General features: G+C 42.3%; 1 protein-coding gene across 1 annotated transcript in view; it reads left to right on the forward strand.

The window, feature by feature from the left end:
* slc30a8 (solute carrier family 30 member 8) overlaps positions 1-13,609 on the forward strand; it is a 31,232-nt gene extending 17,623 nt beyond the window's left edge. Inside the window, exons 4-7 of the mRNA XM_078217119.1 lie at positions 6,071-6,257; positions 8,421-8,526; positions 10,309-10,443; positions 13,464-13,609. Of these exons, the coding sequence (XP_078073245.1) occupies positions 6,071-6,257; positions 8,421-8,526; positions 10,309-10,443; positions 13,464-13,609 (574 nt within the window). The remainder of the gene's footprint in view (positions 1-6,070; positions 6,258-8,420; positions 8,527-10,308; positions 10,444-13,463) is intronic.
* Positions 13,610-15,470: the final 1,861 nt, after the last annotated feature.

Raw genomic sequence — 15,470 nt, forward strand, 5'->3', positions numbered from 1 at the left:
TTATTTTCAAGACAGAGATTGATTTTTTTTTTTGTGCTTGGCAATCACGGAAAATAGTGTAGGAAGTTAGAACTGAGGTAAAAGAGCAACCATGAATGGATGGTGTAACAGGCGCGAAGAGTCAAATGGCCTATACCAATTCATTTTTTGTAATGTTTCCTTGTTCTTCAACCAGGCAGTGTTGAGGGTTAAATGAAGCAGTAAAGGTTCAGCTGCTTGTCATACAACTAGCCCAATAATGGTAAAGAACCAGCTTTGTGCCATAAGCCCCATTTCAATTGTCACTAAAGGATCAATTGCCTGATATAAGAGCCATCCAATGTTTTGATATATACAAGTCAATGAAAAGAAAATCAGGCAGGGTATGTAATGGGTGGTTAATCTGTAATGTCCTAATTATGTTTGGGGTTGTGGGTTTTACACAAAAAGAAAAGACGTGGTTTGCATATATAGATTCAAACTAACAGCAACAGATTTATTGTAGGGGCTTTTTCCTGTAAAGCATACAAACTAAAAGTAAAATAACAGCCTCTGCGCAAACACCCTAATGACATCACAATAAATCATATGATCAGCTCTTAAATCAACCTGCAACCACTTATATATAATAACACAATACAATAGTGTAAATGTTCTGTATAAGAGTCAATTCAGCAGTATGCCCCACCCTGTAACACGTGGGATTTGATTATTTCTACCCCGTCTTCCCCTGAATTCCAAGTACTGATCGAATATTTGTTTTTGCCTTTGTAAAGGTGTTATTTGACTCGACATTAAAGTGGCGCATCACACAGCAAGCATGCATTCATTCTAACCTGTGTATAAAAAGCATGCTGGAAAATATTATTTTCCTAAATAAAAAATAGTAAATTTGAGATGACAGCAAGTGATGAATTCCTCTGCTGGTTTAGAGAGACTTTGAATGCAATTCTTTTAAATGGATTAATGCCTTCACTAAAACATTGGAGAGAGGAAATTTTAAATGAACATGGTAAGTATGTATATCTATTATCTGACTGTGTGATTAAGGATGCTGTTTTAAAATGATTTAAATTTTCTTATTTAATTGAATCATACAATGCAGAAGAAGGCTACTATGAGAAGCTTAATTAAAGGACCCCACGCACCCCGGACATTCTCTCTTCCACTTTGTCCTTCGGGGAAAAGATACAAAAGTCTGAGATTACGTACCAACTGACTCAAGAATAGCTTCTTCCCTGCTGCTGTCAGACTTTTGAATGGACTTACCTTGCATTAAGTTGATCTTTCTCTACACCCTAGCTATGACTGTAACACTACATTCTGCACTCTCTCATTTCTTTCTCTATGAACGGTATGCTTTGTCTGTATAGCACGCAAGAAACAATACTTTTCACTGTATGTTAATACATGTGACAATAATAAATCAAATCAAATCAAATCAGAAAATCTTTCAACAAAAGAACAACAAAGAACAAAGAACAATACAGCACAGGAACAGGCCCTTCGGCCCTCCAAGCCCGCGCCGCTCCCCGGTCCAGGATTGAATCCTGAATCCAGGATCCCCGCCCAATTTTCCAGCCTATCTACATACCAATATCCTATCCACCGAGCTGTCCCTCACAGCTACGATGCTTTGTTCATTACAACCTATTAACTCACCCCCACCCCCCCATTCCAGACCATGTGATCTCCAGGGAGAGGCGAAAACCCAGAGTGAAAAACCCCAGGGCCAATATGGGGAAAAAAAATCTGGGAAATTCCTCTCCGACCCCCTGAGGCGATCGAAACGAGTCCAGGAGATCACAATGGCCCTGATCGGGAAATGCTTCCCAACCCTAGTCATTTCCACTTCCACGAACACCATATGAATTCCCTGCCCCCGAGACAGGTTCCCAACTATCCGCAGTCTCGCTCTGTACTGGCACCAGCAAGATGATCATAGAATGAAGCCTTGAAACGGGAAACAAGGAACAATTAGCCCGCGCCGCTCCCTGGTCCAGACTAGACCACTCTTTTGTATCCCTCCATTCCCACTCCGTTCATATAGCTGTCTAGATAAGTCTTAAACGTTCCCAGTGTGTCCGCCTCCACCACCTTGCCCGGCAACACATTCCAGGCCCCCACGACCCTCTGTGTGAAATATGTCCTTCTGATATCTGTGTTAAACCTCCCCCCCTTCACCTTGAACCTATGACCCCTCGTGAACGTCACCACCGACCCGGGGAAAAGCTTCCCACCGTTCACCCTATCTATGCCTTTCATAATTTTATACACCTCTATTAAGTCTCCCCTCATCCTCCGTCTTTCCAAGGAGAACAACCCCAGTTTCCCCAATCTCTCCTCATAACCAAGCCCCTCCATACCAGGCAACATCCTGGTAAACCTCCTCTGTACTCTCTCCAAAGCCTCCACGTCCTTCTGGTAGTGTGGCGACCAGAACTGGACGCAGTATTCCAAATGCGGCCGAACCAACGTTCTATACATCTGCAACATCAGACCCCAACTCTTATACTCTATGCCCCGTACTATAAAGGCAAGCATGCCATATGCCTTCTTCACCACCTTCTCCACCTGTGACGTCACCTTCAAAGATCTGTGGACTTGCACACCCAGGTCCCTCTGCGTCTCTACACCCTTTATGGTTCTTCCATTTATCGTGTAGCTCCTCCCTACATTATTCCCACCAAAATGCATCACTTCGCATTTATCAGGATTGAACTCCATCTGCCATTTCCTTGCCCAAATTTCCAGCCTATCTATATCCTTCTGTAGCCTCTGACAATGTTCCTCACTATCTGCAAGTCCTGCCAGTTTTGTGTCGTCCGCAAACTTACTGATCACCTCAGTTACTCCTTCTTCCAGATCATTTATATAAATCACAAACAGCAGAGGTCCCAATACAGAGCCCTGCGGTACACCACTAGTCACAGGCCTCCAGCCGGAAAAAGACCCTTCCACTACCACCCTCTGTCTTCTATGACCAAGCCAGTTCTCCACCCATCTAGCCACCTCCCCCTTTATCCCATGGGATCCAACCTTTTTCACTAGCCTACCAGGAGGGAGTTTGTCAAACGCTTCACTAAAGTCCATATAGACAACATCCACGGCCCTTCCTTCGTCAACCATTTTGGTCACTTCTTCAAAAAACACCACCAGGTTAGTGAGGCATGACCTCCCTCTCACAAAACCATGCTGACTATCGTTAATGAGTTTATTCCTTTCTAAATGCGCATACATCCTATCTCTAAGAACCTTCTCCAACAACTTCCCCACCACGGACGTCAAGCTCACCGGCCTATAATTACCCGGGTTATCCTTCCTTACCCTTCTTAAATAACGGGACCACATTGGCTATCCTCCAATCCTCTGGGACCTCACCTGTGTCCAGTGACGAGACAAAGATTTGCGTCAGAGGCCCAACGATTTCACCTCTCGTCTCCCTGAGCAGCCTTGGATAGATTCCATCAGGCCCTGGGGATTTGTCAGTCTTTATATTCTCTAACAAGCCTAACACCTCCTCCTTTGTAATGGAGATTTTCTCCAACGGTTCAACACTCCCCTCCGAGACACTCCCAGTCAACACATCCCTCTCCTTTGTGAATACCGACGCAAAGTATTCATTTAGGATCTCCCCTACTTCTTTGGGCTCCAAGCATAAGTCCCCACTTTTGTCCCTGAGAGGTCCAATTTTTTCCCTAACAACCCTTTTGTTCCTAACGTATGAATAAAATGCCTTGGGATTCTCCTTAATCCTGTCTGCCAAGAACATTTCGTGACCCCTTTTTGCTCTTCTAATTCCCCGTTTAAGTATTTTCCTACTTTCATTGTACTCCTCCAGAGCTCCCTCCGTTTTTAGCTGCTTGGACCTAACATACGCCTCTCTTTTCCTTTTGACCAGTCCCTCAATTTCCCTGGTTATCCACGGTTCTCTAATCCTACCCTTCCTATCCTTTTTTACAGGCACATGCTTGTCCTGTAGCCCTAACAACCGTTCCTTAAAAGACTGCCACATACCAGATGTGGATTTACCCTCAAACAACCTCTCCCAATCAAGAGCTGCCAATTTCTGCCTGATCCCAATAAAGTTAGCCTTCCCCCAATCCAACACCTTACCCTTGGGACACCACTCATCCTTTTCCATCACTATCCTAAAGCTAACAGAATTGTGGTCACTATTTGCCACATGTTCCCCAACCAAAACTTTGAAGACCTGACCGGGCTCATTCCCCAGTACCAGGTCCAGTATAGCCCCCTCTCTAGTCGGGCTGTCCACATATTGTTCCAACGAACCCTCCTGTACACATTTTACAAATTCCTCCCCATCCAGAGTCCCTGCCCTCAGCGATTTCCAGTCTATACCAGGGAAATTGAAGTCTCCCACTACAACAACCCTATATTTCCTGCACCTATCCAGTATCTCCTGACATATCCATTCTTCCACTTCCCTTGGGCTGTTGGGGGGCCTGTAGTACACCCCCAACATAGTGACTGCGCCTTTCCTGTTTCTAAGCTCCACCCAGAGTGACTCGCTACACGACTCCTCCGAATTGTCCTCCCTCTGCACCGCTGTAATATGCTCTCCAACCAATACCGCTACTCCCCCACCTCTTTTGGCCCCTCCTCTGTCTCGCCTAAAACACTTGTACCCTGGAATATTCAGCTGCCAGTCCTGCCCCTCTTTCAACCAAGTCTCTGTCACCGCAACCACATCCAAATTCCTCGTGCGCATTAAGGCCCCAAGTTCGTCTGTTTTACCTGCTACGCTCCTTGCATTGAAGTATAAGCACTCCAGACCCCCAGGCTCAGTGAGGTCGTCCTCCCCCAGAGTGCTCTTCTTCTTTTCCTCAAATAAAGGGACCAAAACTGCACAATACTGCAGGTGCGGTCTCATCAATACCTTGTAAAGTTGCAAAAGTACTTCCTTACCTCTTATATTCTATTCCTTTAGCTATAAATGCCAACATCCTCAATCAAATGCCCTTCCCAATTTTGAACACTGCTATTAAATCCCAGTAATAATCTTTGCTTGAGGAGAGCAATCCAAGCTTCTCAAATCTCTAAAGGTAGCTGAAGTCCTTACGTCTGCTCTAATTCTAGTAAATCACCTCTACACCTTCTCAAATATTTTGACATGCTTCCTAAGATCTGATGACTGGAATTGGACACAAGTGTCCAGCTGAGCTCTTACCAGTGACTTATAAAGTTCTGTTTTTTAAAAAATGGTCCTTGTTTTTGTACCCTATTGCTGGAATTTTCAGGCTGTTCCTATTGAAAGCACCCCCATTGCCAGGAATCCTGCGGCAGGTTCGCACCATTGGTGGGACCAGAAGATTCCACCGGTGTGAGGGGACAATCTAAACTCAATGGTACAATTTTAAAAGAAATACAAGAACAGGGGCTTCACATATATAAAAATGTTTGAAGGTAGGAGGACAAATTGATGAAGCTTTTTAAGCAGCATACAGGATTTTTGGTTTTATAAACAGAGACATACAATGGGAAACCCTGCTGACAACGGCGGGAGCAGAAGATCCTGCTGTAGCCAACGGTGGGCCATCTCCAACACTACAAAACACACGGTGGAGGGGGTGCAGAAAATCCCATCCTTAGAATTTGGTGCTCAGCCAAAACTTCATTCACTGCAGTAGCAACAAAGAATCCCAACTGCATACAGAAACTTAGGATGTACTAAATTCGATTAAAACTTGCTGTTTTGGGTGACTATTGCAGTAATTGCAATCTAGGAAATCTTGGACACAAGCAGCAGAGTTTCAGCAATAAGGTGCAAGGTGAACTCACTCAGTTAAGAGTGCTACCACTGAACAAGGTAACACCTTTCTTAGAGATATGAGTATTAGAAAATCCTAATTAAGGAGAGTAAAAAATCTTTTAACGTTTGATTTAAAAGAAAATGATTTTTATTCTATGAAATGTGCAGAAGTGAACCCTGGCCGTTATTACAATTTCTATGATGAGACAGATCTGAAAATTTAATGTATATAAATATTCAATTTAATAGCTATTCATTTACAGTTTCCTAATGAAACCTAAAATCCAAACACGTCTAATTTAATCTTATCTTTTCCAGAATGGGATTGACACTTTATCAGGGTGGTCATGGTCACAACCACAGCGCAACTTACGTTGAGCATTCAGCAGAATCTGTTCATAGCCATCAGCAAAATATCAGCATTCGAGCCGCTTTCATCCATGTTGTGGGAGATTTCTTACAAAGTCTTAGTGTGCTAGTTAGTGCCCTTATAATTTTCTTCAAGGTCAGTTACTATATTACAAGTTGGTAATAATTCTGGGTCAATAAAACTTTTCAAGTTCGATCTTGTTTTATTTTGTTGTACCAAATACATGGACAAATTATGCATGCTGCCCTGGTACATCTTGACTGAGACTGCAAGCTAAACTTACAAGAAACACTTTTTCCAAGCTACACTTTCACACCCATAATGGAGGAGGGAACACTATATTCTGTTACTTCAATCTGGAAATGTTGTTGCATGCCTATTTAAAAAGGTGCTTTTGCAAATCAAGTTTACAACACAAATAAAAACAGTATAGCGTCTCAGCAGGTTTGGCAGCAACTTTGTTAAGAGAAACAAAGTTAAGGTTTTGAGTCGAATATAACTCCGGAGCTAGGTTAACAGCACTTTCTGTTTTTATTTCAGATTTCCAGCATCCGCAGTATTTTGCTTAAGTTTACAACACAACCTGCCAACATTGTCTCACATACAAGCTCCATAATAGAATGAACATTGGCTGCCTCTCTGTACACTTTTTAAAATTCCCAGCATTTCAAACTCTCTCTCTCTCTCTCTCCTTGTTTCTAAAAATGATACCTAACAGTCAGGCGGTCACACAGAAGGGGATATGCTAATTTAGGTTGACCAGTCACTTTGAACAAACCACGTTTAAATTCCTTCTGCCAGTGATAGAGGGATTGGGCCACATGAAGCTGCAAGTCTCTCAAAGTTCATTGTGAACACCATCTTTTTCTTGTTATTTCCTTCTACTCACTCAATGACACGTTCACTGACTTATTTGTTTCTATAAACATTGCTGCACAATACCCATGGGCTGGAATTTCATTTGTGGGTCTCAGTGCTGCGATCGGGAAGAAATGCAGGTCAGGGACTCGCGTATGCTAGTGTCAAGACCCAGACGGTGATTTCTAAAGAGGCTGCCAATTAAGTGGCTGCCTCCAGGCGCCCTGTCCAATTAAAGATGGCGGGCAGGTCCTGAGGCCGGAGGCCCATTTTAAAGCTCTCCAGCACTAACAGATTGACAGCCCCATTGTCACAGGTTGGAGTTGCTGATGTAGGTAGAAATAGAGGGCACCTATAGATTAGACACGCTTCGAAATGCATTTACAAGTTTTTAAAAGTGAAGAGGCCACAGCTGCTAGACCATAATTTTGGAGGCCAGCAATCCACTCGAAAGCCAGTGGCCACAGGTGTGGTCCTATAGCTATAGTGGGTGCTGGAGTGGGGAAAGGGTGAATGGGGGAATGGATTTTTCCCAGCTGGATGGAGCAATTATCCTCCCCACCTCACTCCTCCTCCAGTTTGCCACAAGAGGATTGTCTCATCCCTCAGCTATGTTTTGGCCTCAAGGGAGCTTACATGCTGACTGGAGAATTGCAGTGACCCAAAGGCATCTAGGTGCCCTTTCTAATCCCATCTCCCTGCACACAGCCCATAGCTCTGCAACTTAAAGCACTTAAGGTGCAGATCCAGATAGTTTTCAAATGAGTTTAGGGTCTCTGCCTCCGCCACCAACTCAGGCTGTGAATTCCAGACACCCACACCCTCTGGATAAAAATGTTTTTCCTCATGTCCCCTCTAATCCTTCTGCCACTTAGCTTGAACGTATGACCCCTGGTTTTTGAACACTCTGCCAAGGGAAACAAGTTTCTCTTGTCTACTCTATCTCTACCCCTCACAATTTTGTATATCTCAATCATGTCACACTTCAGCGTTCTCTGTTCCAAGGAAAACAACCCCAACCTCTTCAATCCAATCTCATAACTACAGTTCTCCAGCCCAGCCAACATTCTAGTAAATCTTCTCTGCATTTTCTCCAGAAAAATACATCCTTCCTGTCAAGAGGTGACCAGAACTGCACACACCACTCCAGCTGTAGCCTCAACAGTGTCTTATACAATTTCATCATTATATCCCTACTTTTGTACTCTATACTTCTGCCAATGAAGGAGAGCATTCCATGTGCCTTCTTTACCACCTTATCTACCTGTTCTGTTACCTTTAGGGACCTGCACACGTGCATGGAGATCTAAAGAGAGAGAAAAGTAGTACAAAGCATGAAACTTATAATTAGTCGCTGTTTATTCCATTTTATGCTTTATGGAGTCATGGAGGCATTTGATAAACATTTAGAATTGGCATTATTGTTTTTGTCTCTTCCAGCCTGAATTCAAAATAGCTGATCCTATCTGTACATTTATTTTCTCTGCGTTTGTGTTGGGAACAACGATCTCAGTTCTGCGGGATATTTTCTTGGTGCTGATGGAAGGTAATTATCACTACATTTCTCATCTTAGTTCTATTGTCATTTCAATTCTAGTGACTTAAGACTATGTTCTGATTAGAGACAGTTTGAATTCATGATGTCCTCCTAGAACTTTTCATAAGGAGTAAGAAGGGAATTACTTTCACATAAAAAATAATGGACTTGTGGATTAAGTCACCAGAAGAGATGGTACAAGAAAAAAATTATAAATGAGCTCAAGGAGTAAAGAGATGTGTATCTGGAGGGATTGAAGAGTGTTGTACAAAGATGGTATCAGTCAAAAGGCACTAACCCATTGATCTTTTTCTGTGTATGATATATGCTGCTTGTTTTTCTGTTCTGCTAACAGTCGGAACTTTGGAAAATGGAAAGATTTACTGTAACAATTCAGTGATTCTGAAGTGCTCTGAAACCATGTCCCTAATAATAAGTTCCAGCAGATTGCCCACAACTGATGCTAGATTCTTGATTGGCGAGGGAGTCAAAGGATATAGGAAGGAAAGTGAAGTTGAGGCCATGATCTTAATTGGCAGAGCAGGTTCGAGTGGTCAAATGGCCTATTCCTGCTTCTAAGTAGTATGTTAGGCCAACTGACCTCTAGTTCCCCATTTTCTTTTGTTCTTCCTTTCTTAAATAGCGAGGTTATGTTTGCTACCTTTTAAGCTTGGGCACTGTTACAGAATCTAAGAAATTTTGGAAAATGAAAGCTAATGTATCGCTATCTTTGCACTTTTAAAACCCTAAGATGTAGGTCATTGAGGTGGCATGGTGGCACAGTGGTACTAACCACAGTACTAACTGCTGCCTCACAGTGCCAGGGACCCGGGTTCAAGTCCGGCCTCAGGTCACTGTCTGTGGAGTTAGCACATTCTCCCCGTGTCTACATGGGTTTCCTCCGGGTGCTCCGGTTTCCTCCACACTCCAAAGATGTGCTGGAGCTTTTCATCTTGCACTCATCAGGACAGAGGCAAGAATACAAATTTTAAAAGGAGCAACAGTTTATACTGCATGAGAAAAGGGTGGTGACTGGTTGGCAAGTTGGCAAGTTGAGAATTCAGCAGGGAAACATTGAACCCCATGATTTTTGTTTAATTCAAAACAGTGCCTGGTCATGTTCTTTCTGCTTGCAGAGGCCAGGTCCCTGCGTATTAATACGGGTAGCTTCATGTCCAGGCATTTTGGAAACCCATGACAGAAACCTGTAACCTTGAGTAGGCATCATCTTCGAATCAACGATGACAATTCATTCCCTATTACCTTTGCTACCCTGATTGTTCCTTTCTGACTACCAATTCATACTGAATTCTACTAATTCATCAAAATTGGTAGAAAATAGCAATGTGGCAGATTTAAACAAGTACAGAGCCAGGGAAAGGGCTAGGGAAGAAAGAACAAAAGAGAAGACCTGCGATTAGGTGGAAGAATAGACACCATAATGATAGAGAGTCAAATGAGAAAACATACTATTGCTTTTTAACTTCCAGTACTTTTTTCATAATCAAATCACACATCCCAAACCATATGAAGCTATGTGCGCAGGTCAAGGATTCTGTCTTATGATGGAACATGATAATAGCACAATAGTCAGCAAATGAGTGTGAAAAAATGCATTATGTTGAGCATTTTTGTTGTCTGAGGTAGGTAGATATTACATTGCTTAGAAGCACTATGAACATGTTTAGAATATATATTTTAAATGTGTATATATGTATGTATAAATATGAATGTAATGTAAAATACATCAAATATTAGTATTTAATTTCTCTTGTTTTGGCACTCATCAAGGTGTGCCAGTTGGACTGAATTACAATGATGTGAAGGAAAAGATTCTAGCTGTTAATGGAGTAAAAACAGTCCACAACCTTTACCTCTGGGCTCTCACCACCAACCAGGTCATTCTTTCAGCTCATGTTGCCACAGGTCAGTAAAGAAACATTTTCAAAAGCAATTCTTTATTGAGTCTTATAGCTGACTTCTTGTCTATTAGTTAGTAATAGATATGGGCTCTGAATTTCCTCAATGCCAGTTATGGTTTTTTGTGCCACCAAGTTACACTATTCAGCAGCATAGCAAGTTACACAGAGATATCCTGGGTAAGTTAGTTTAAACACTTTTGCTGTAATTGTGATGCATCCTGAGTGTAGAAACAGTGCAAGTTGCTGCCACCCTACGCCATCTCTTTTCCTGGCAACTTCCATTGTACAAGGGTATATAAAGGCACTCTCCAGAAGTTCAACAGCAAGGTTGAGAAGTAGTTTTGATGGTTATTTCCAGCAAATCATTTGATGTCATCTCTCAACCAAAGCATCTTTCAAGATTGACACAAAGAACAAAAAAAAATTACAGCACAGGAACAGGTCCTTCGGCCCTCCAAGCCTGCACCGACCATGCTGCCCGACTGAACTAAAAAACCCCTATCCTCCCGGGGACCACATCCCTCTATTGTCATCCTATTCATGTATTTATCCAGACGCCCTTTAAAACTCACTATCGTATTTGCTTCCAATACCCCCCTCCGGCAGCGAGTTCCATGCACCCACCACGCTCTGTGTAAAAAAACTTGCCTCATACATCTCCTTTAAACCTTGTCCCTCGCACCTTAAACCTATGCCCCCTAGTAATTGACTCTTCCACCTGGGAAAAAGCTTCTGACTATCCACTCTGTCCATGCCCCTCAATCTTGCAGACTTCTATCAGGCCGCCCCTCAATCTCCGTCATTCCAGTGAGAACAAACCAAGTTTCTCCAACCTCTCCTCTCCAGCTAATGCCCTCCTTGCCAAGCAACATCCTGGTAAATCTTTTCTGTACCCTCTCCAAAGCCTCCACATCCTTCTGGTCGTGTGGCGACCAGAATTGAACACTATATTCCAAGTGCGGCCTCACTAAGGTTCTATAAAGCTGTAACATGACTTGCCAATTTTTAAACTCAATGCTCTGGCCGATGAAGGCAAGCATGCCACATGCCTTCTTGACTACCTTCTCCACCTGCATTGCCACTTTCAGTGACCTGTGTACCTGTACACCCAGATCCCTCTGCCTATCAATACTCCTAAGGGTTCTGCCATTTACTGTATATTTCCTATCTTTATTAGACCTTCCAAAATGCATTACCTCACATTTGTCCGGACTAAACTCCATCTGCCATCTCTCCGTCCAAGCCTCCAACTGATCTATATCCTGCTATATCCTCTGATAGTCCTCATCGCTATCCTCAAATTCGCCAACTTGTGTGTCATCCGCAAACTTACTAATCAAACCAGTTATATTTTCTTCCAAATCATTTATATATATTACGAACAGCAAATGTCCCAGCACTGATCCCTGAGAAACACCACTTGTCACAGCCCTCCATTCAGAAACACACCCTTCCACTGCTACCCTCTGTCTTCTGTGATTGAGCCAGTTTTGTATCCACCTTGCCAGCTCACTTCTGATTGCAAACAACACAGTCTGGCCCATTTAGTTTCAAGCTGTGCCAAGTGACCACCATGCCAGGGCAGCAGGCAAAAGAAGCGCAACTCTCTTCTCCAATGAGCACGACCAAACCCTCTTCCAAGAGCTGTGCAAGATGAGCGTTAGGCTGAAATCTTTTCCATTTATTAAACCTGCAAGGAGTAAGCACTGACACTGACTCCCAGAAATCAAGGGCTGATCAACAGTGCAGAGAGCAGACAAGAGAAGCAGGTCACTCTCCCATTCCTCCTGAACACCACATACTCCATCCTCTTAAAGCAAATCACAACACTGATATGGACAGGAGGAGGGTTAATTTTAACAATACTAATTTCTCCTCTCAGCATCCATCCATACACATAAAGGTGTTTGATTTGTTTCCTTCTTTATAAGTGGTGGTATATTTCCGAATCTCTTGGTTTTGTGTGATCCAAATTTTATTAATAATTCGAAAGCAAACTTGAGATGGGATGAACTAAACATGGTTATTTGTTGCACACAGTCAAAACATGAAAGGCGGGCTGCACCGTTACCTCCACACGCAAGAGTAATGAGAAATAAACGTTCTACAATACAGAGACTGCAGAGGAAATAAATATTGGCTGGAACTTCCCAGCTCTTCATGCTGGTGAGATCTTCCCGTCCCACCAACTGTGTACCCCCGTTGCAGGTTTCCTGGCATTGAGGAGAGCATTCAATAGGAAACCCCGTTGTTAACAGTGGGACCAGAAGATCCCGCTGCCAGCCAATGGCGGGCCACCTCCCACTGTGGCAAAACACGTGCTGGGTTGCTTGGTGGTAAATCCTGCACACTTTCATGTAGATTCCAGAACCAAAGTCCATGAGGTACTCCATCATGGAGATTGGTGGGCTGAAAACCAATGCTGGTGCTGCCAAATAAACCTGTTGGACTTTAACCTGGTGTTGTGAGACTTCTTACTGTCCTTGGAGCAGCACAGCTCATAGATGTACAGTTCCTCAGAGAGGCCCTCGTGGAACCAATGCAATCTGCATATATGCAAGACAGGAGATTACCTTGTGGGCTGCTGGTCTCAGCCATAACGTCTGATTTTTCTGCCCTTCTTTTGATGTTCCTCAGTCCTGCACCTCCTTTCCTAATTCTGGTCGACTTCATTAAATCCTGAATCCTCACTTTGGTCCAAATATCCCGGACTTTCCTCTTTCCATCCTACAAAAGACTTTTTGGGTGTCTTCGCAGTTGCTGGTCTTCCCTGTGGCCGTATGCATTAGAATCACATGCAACTTGCAGGGTATTTAATTTTCCTGAACAGTAAGAAAAATAAACCTGAAGTTCACAACAAATTATTGGATAGAGACATTGGAGCTGTCAGTCTAATAACAGCTTGATCAAGACACTGTGATGCATCCTGTTTATTTATCATCTAGCATACTAAGAACCATCTATTTGCATATCCTTAATGAATTGAAAGTACTTAAGAATAATTACTTATCCTGTTATTCACAGCTGAAGAAGTGAATCCTCAACAAGTACTGAAGGAAATTACACAGAGAATTTTTGACACTTTCAATGTTCATTCTATCACAATTCAAGTGGAACAGTATTCGGATCAAGAACCAACATGCCTGTTTTGTCAGGAACCCAAAGATTAAAGCTGCATTAAGGGACAGTACCTATTTTTATTAGCATGCAGTATGTTTGGCAAAAGCAATAAAGCCAAATCCAGTCATTTTAGGAGCCTCCCCCCACAGCAAAATCCAAGAAAGTTTTGAATTAAAACTCTTGCAAATAATGTGTTGCACATTGAATCAACTATCATGGTTCACCATAACAACTTACCTATTCACTTTTTGCTGAAATACGTATATGAAAATATGCTACATAAGCTAACAATAAGCCTCGTGAAAGGCTGCACTTTCTGCAGTTACATCACTGTATTTTTCTTTTCAAAGTGCTTCTGATTTTTATTTCTGACCTAGCTGAATATGTAACCATATGTAACCATATAATTAACATTTATAACAAACATAGAAAAATGAATTAACTGCTCCTTGATCCTTAACTCTGAAACATTCAGGTGTCAAAGGTCACCTCCAGCAGGAGATTGACAGAAACGCGAAACAGCATAAATCTCTGTGGACCGTAGGCCTTTAAACTTAACCAAATAATTCCAGATTTTGTAATTGAATTCCAATATGAGGACTGTTTCCTGAGGTCTACTTATGAGGACCAAGAAATCATTATCTCTCCTTTTTTGCTACATTTGTTGTCCACAAATAGAGTTATCCAATTGTGATTATGAGCCTTCAGTCTTCTTTACCACGCATGTATAATCTTGTACAGGGATTTCATTCCTATCCGCATATCTGATATTTTGATCTGTCGGTGTCTGGGTTATTGTATATAAATTATTACTATTTTAACTTTCCCTTGTGAAATACAGTGGAATATTCCCCAACTCCTTTGTATGTATTCATGTTCTTTAAAATAAAACAACCAGTGACAGATGAGATTGAGATTTACAAACAACAAGATAATGAGCTCAAAAATCTGCATCTTTCTCAGCTGTTTTGAGGCAGGCAAGCATGAGCTTTGTAGTAGGATCAAAATAAAGCAAGTCTGTTTTAGCATGCTAGGCTGTCAGATGTCCCTTTAGTTGCCAGGATCATGTAATGCAGCATTTAATGAAGGAATGATGAACCCCATCATTCCCACCACAAATTCGATTAATGCAGTGAATGCCTGCGGAAATAGACATTCCTTTGACAGAGTGTTCCAGTTTCCTCCCACAGTCCAAAGATGTGCGGGTTAGGTGGGTTGGCCATGCTAAATTGACCCGAGTGTCAGGGGAATTGGCTAGGGTAAATGCATGGGGTTGTGGGGATAGGGCCTGGGTGAGATTGTGGTCGCTGCAGACTTGATGGGCCAAATGGCCTCCTTCTGCACTGTAGGGATTCTATGACCAGCTACTGCAGAGTAAATCAGGATTCACAAAAGATTATGGACGAGGAAGACTATTCAGCCTATCTTGACATTCTGCCCTCCCTCCCTCCCTACCCTCAAAACTGCAATTGTTTCCTAAATGGTCCAAGTGTTCTTGCTGCCACTTCTGGAAATGGATTCTTCATCTTTAAAGAGCTTCCTGATATCGGTCCTAAACTTACCTGCTACTGGGTTAAAAAATTGGGAGCTCTTCTTTAAAAGGGCATGTGTGTATGTACAGAAAGATTAGGCTAAATTGTATATGGAAAGATATATGAATATTAATAGCTGTACTGTCACAATTTAATGTAATTCTGAGTGAATATTTCTATAGTCTCAATGGATTTGATGATCAAGGTCACTCGTTCACAATCGCCACAAAAGTATTGACATCATTGCATTATTTGAACTGAAAATACAACTGATAATTCCATAATACTTTGGAATAAAAATATTTTAGTTAACTAAATCACTTAATAAGTAACTCTTGGGATATATGTTACATAGAGTAAAGCAGGCTATCCTCTGACT

This window comes from Mustelus asterias, chromosome 7, assembly GCF_964213995.1.
Source record: "Mustelus asterias chromosome 7, sMusAst1.hap1.1, whole genome shotgun sequence".
NCBI classification, from domain to species: domain Eukaryota; kingdom Metazoa; phylum Chordata; class Chondrichthyes; order Carcharhiniformes; family Triakidae; genus Mustelus; species Mustelus asterias.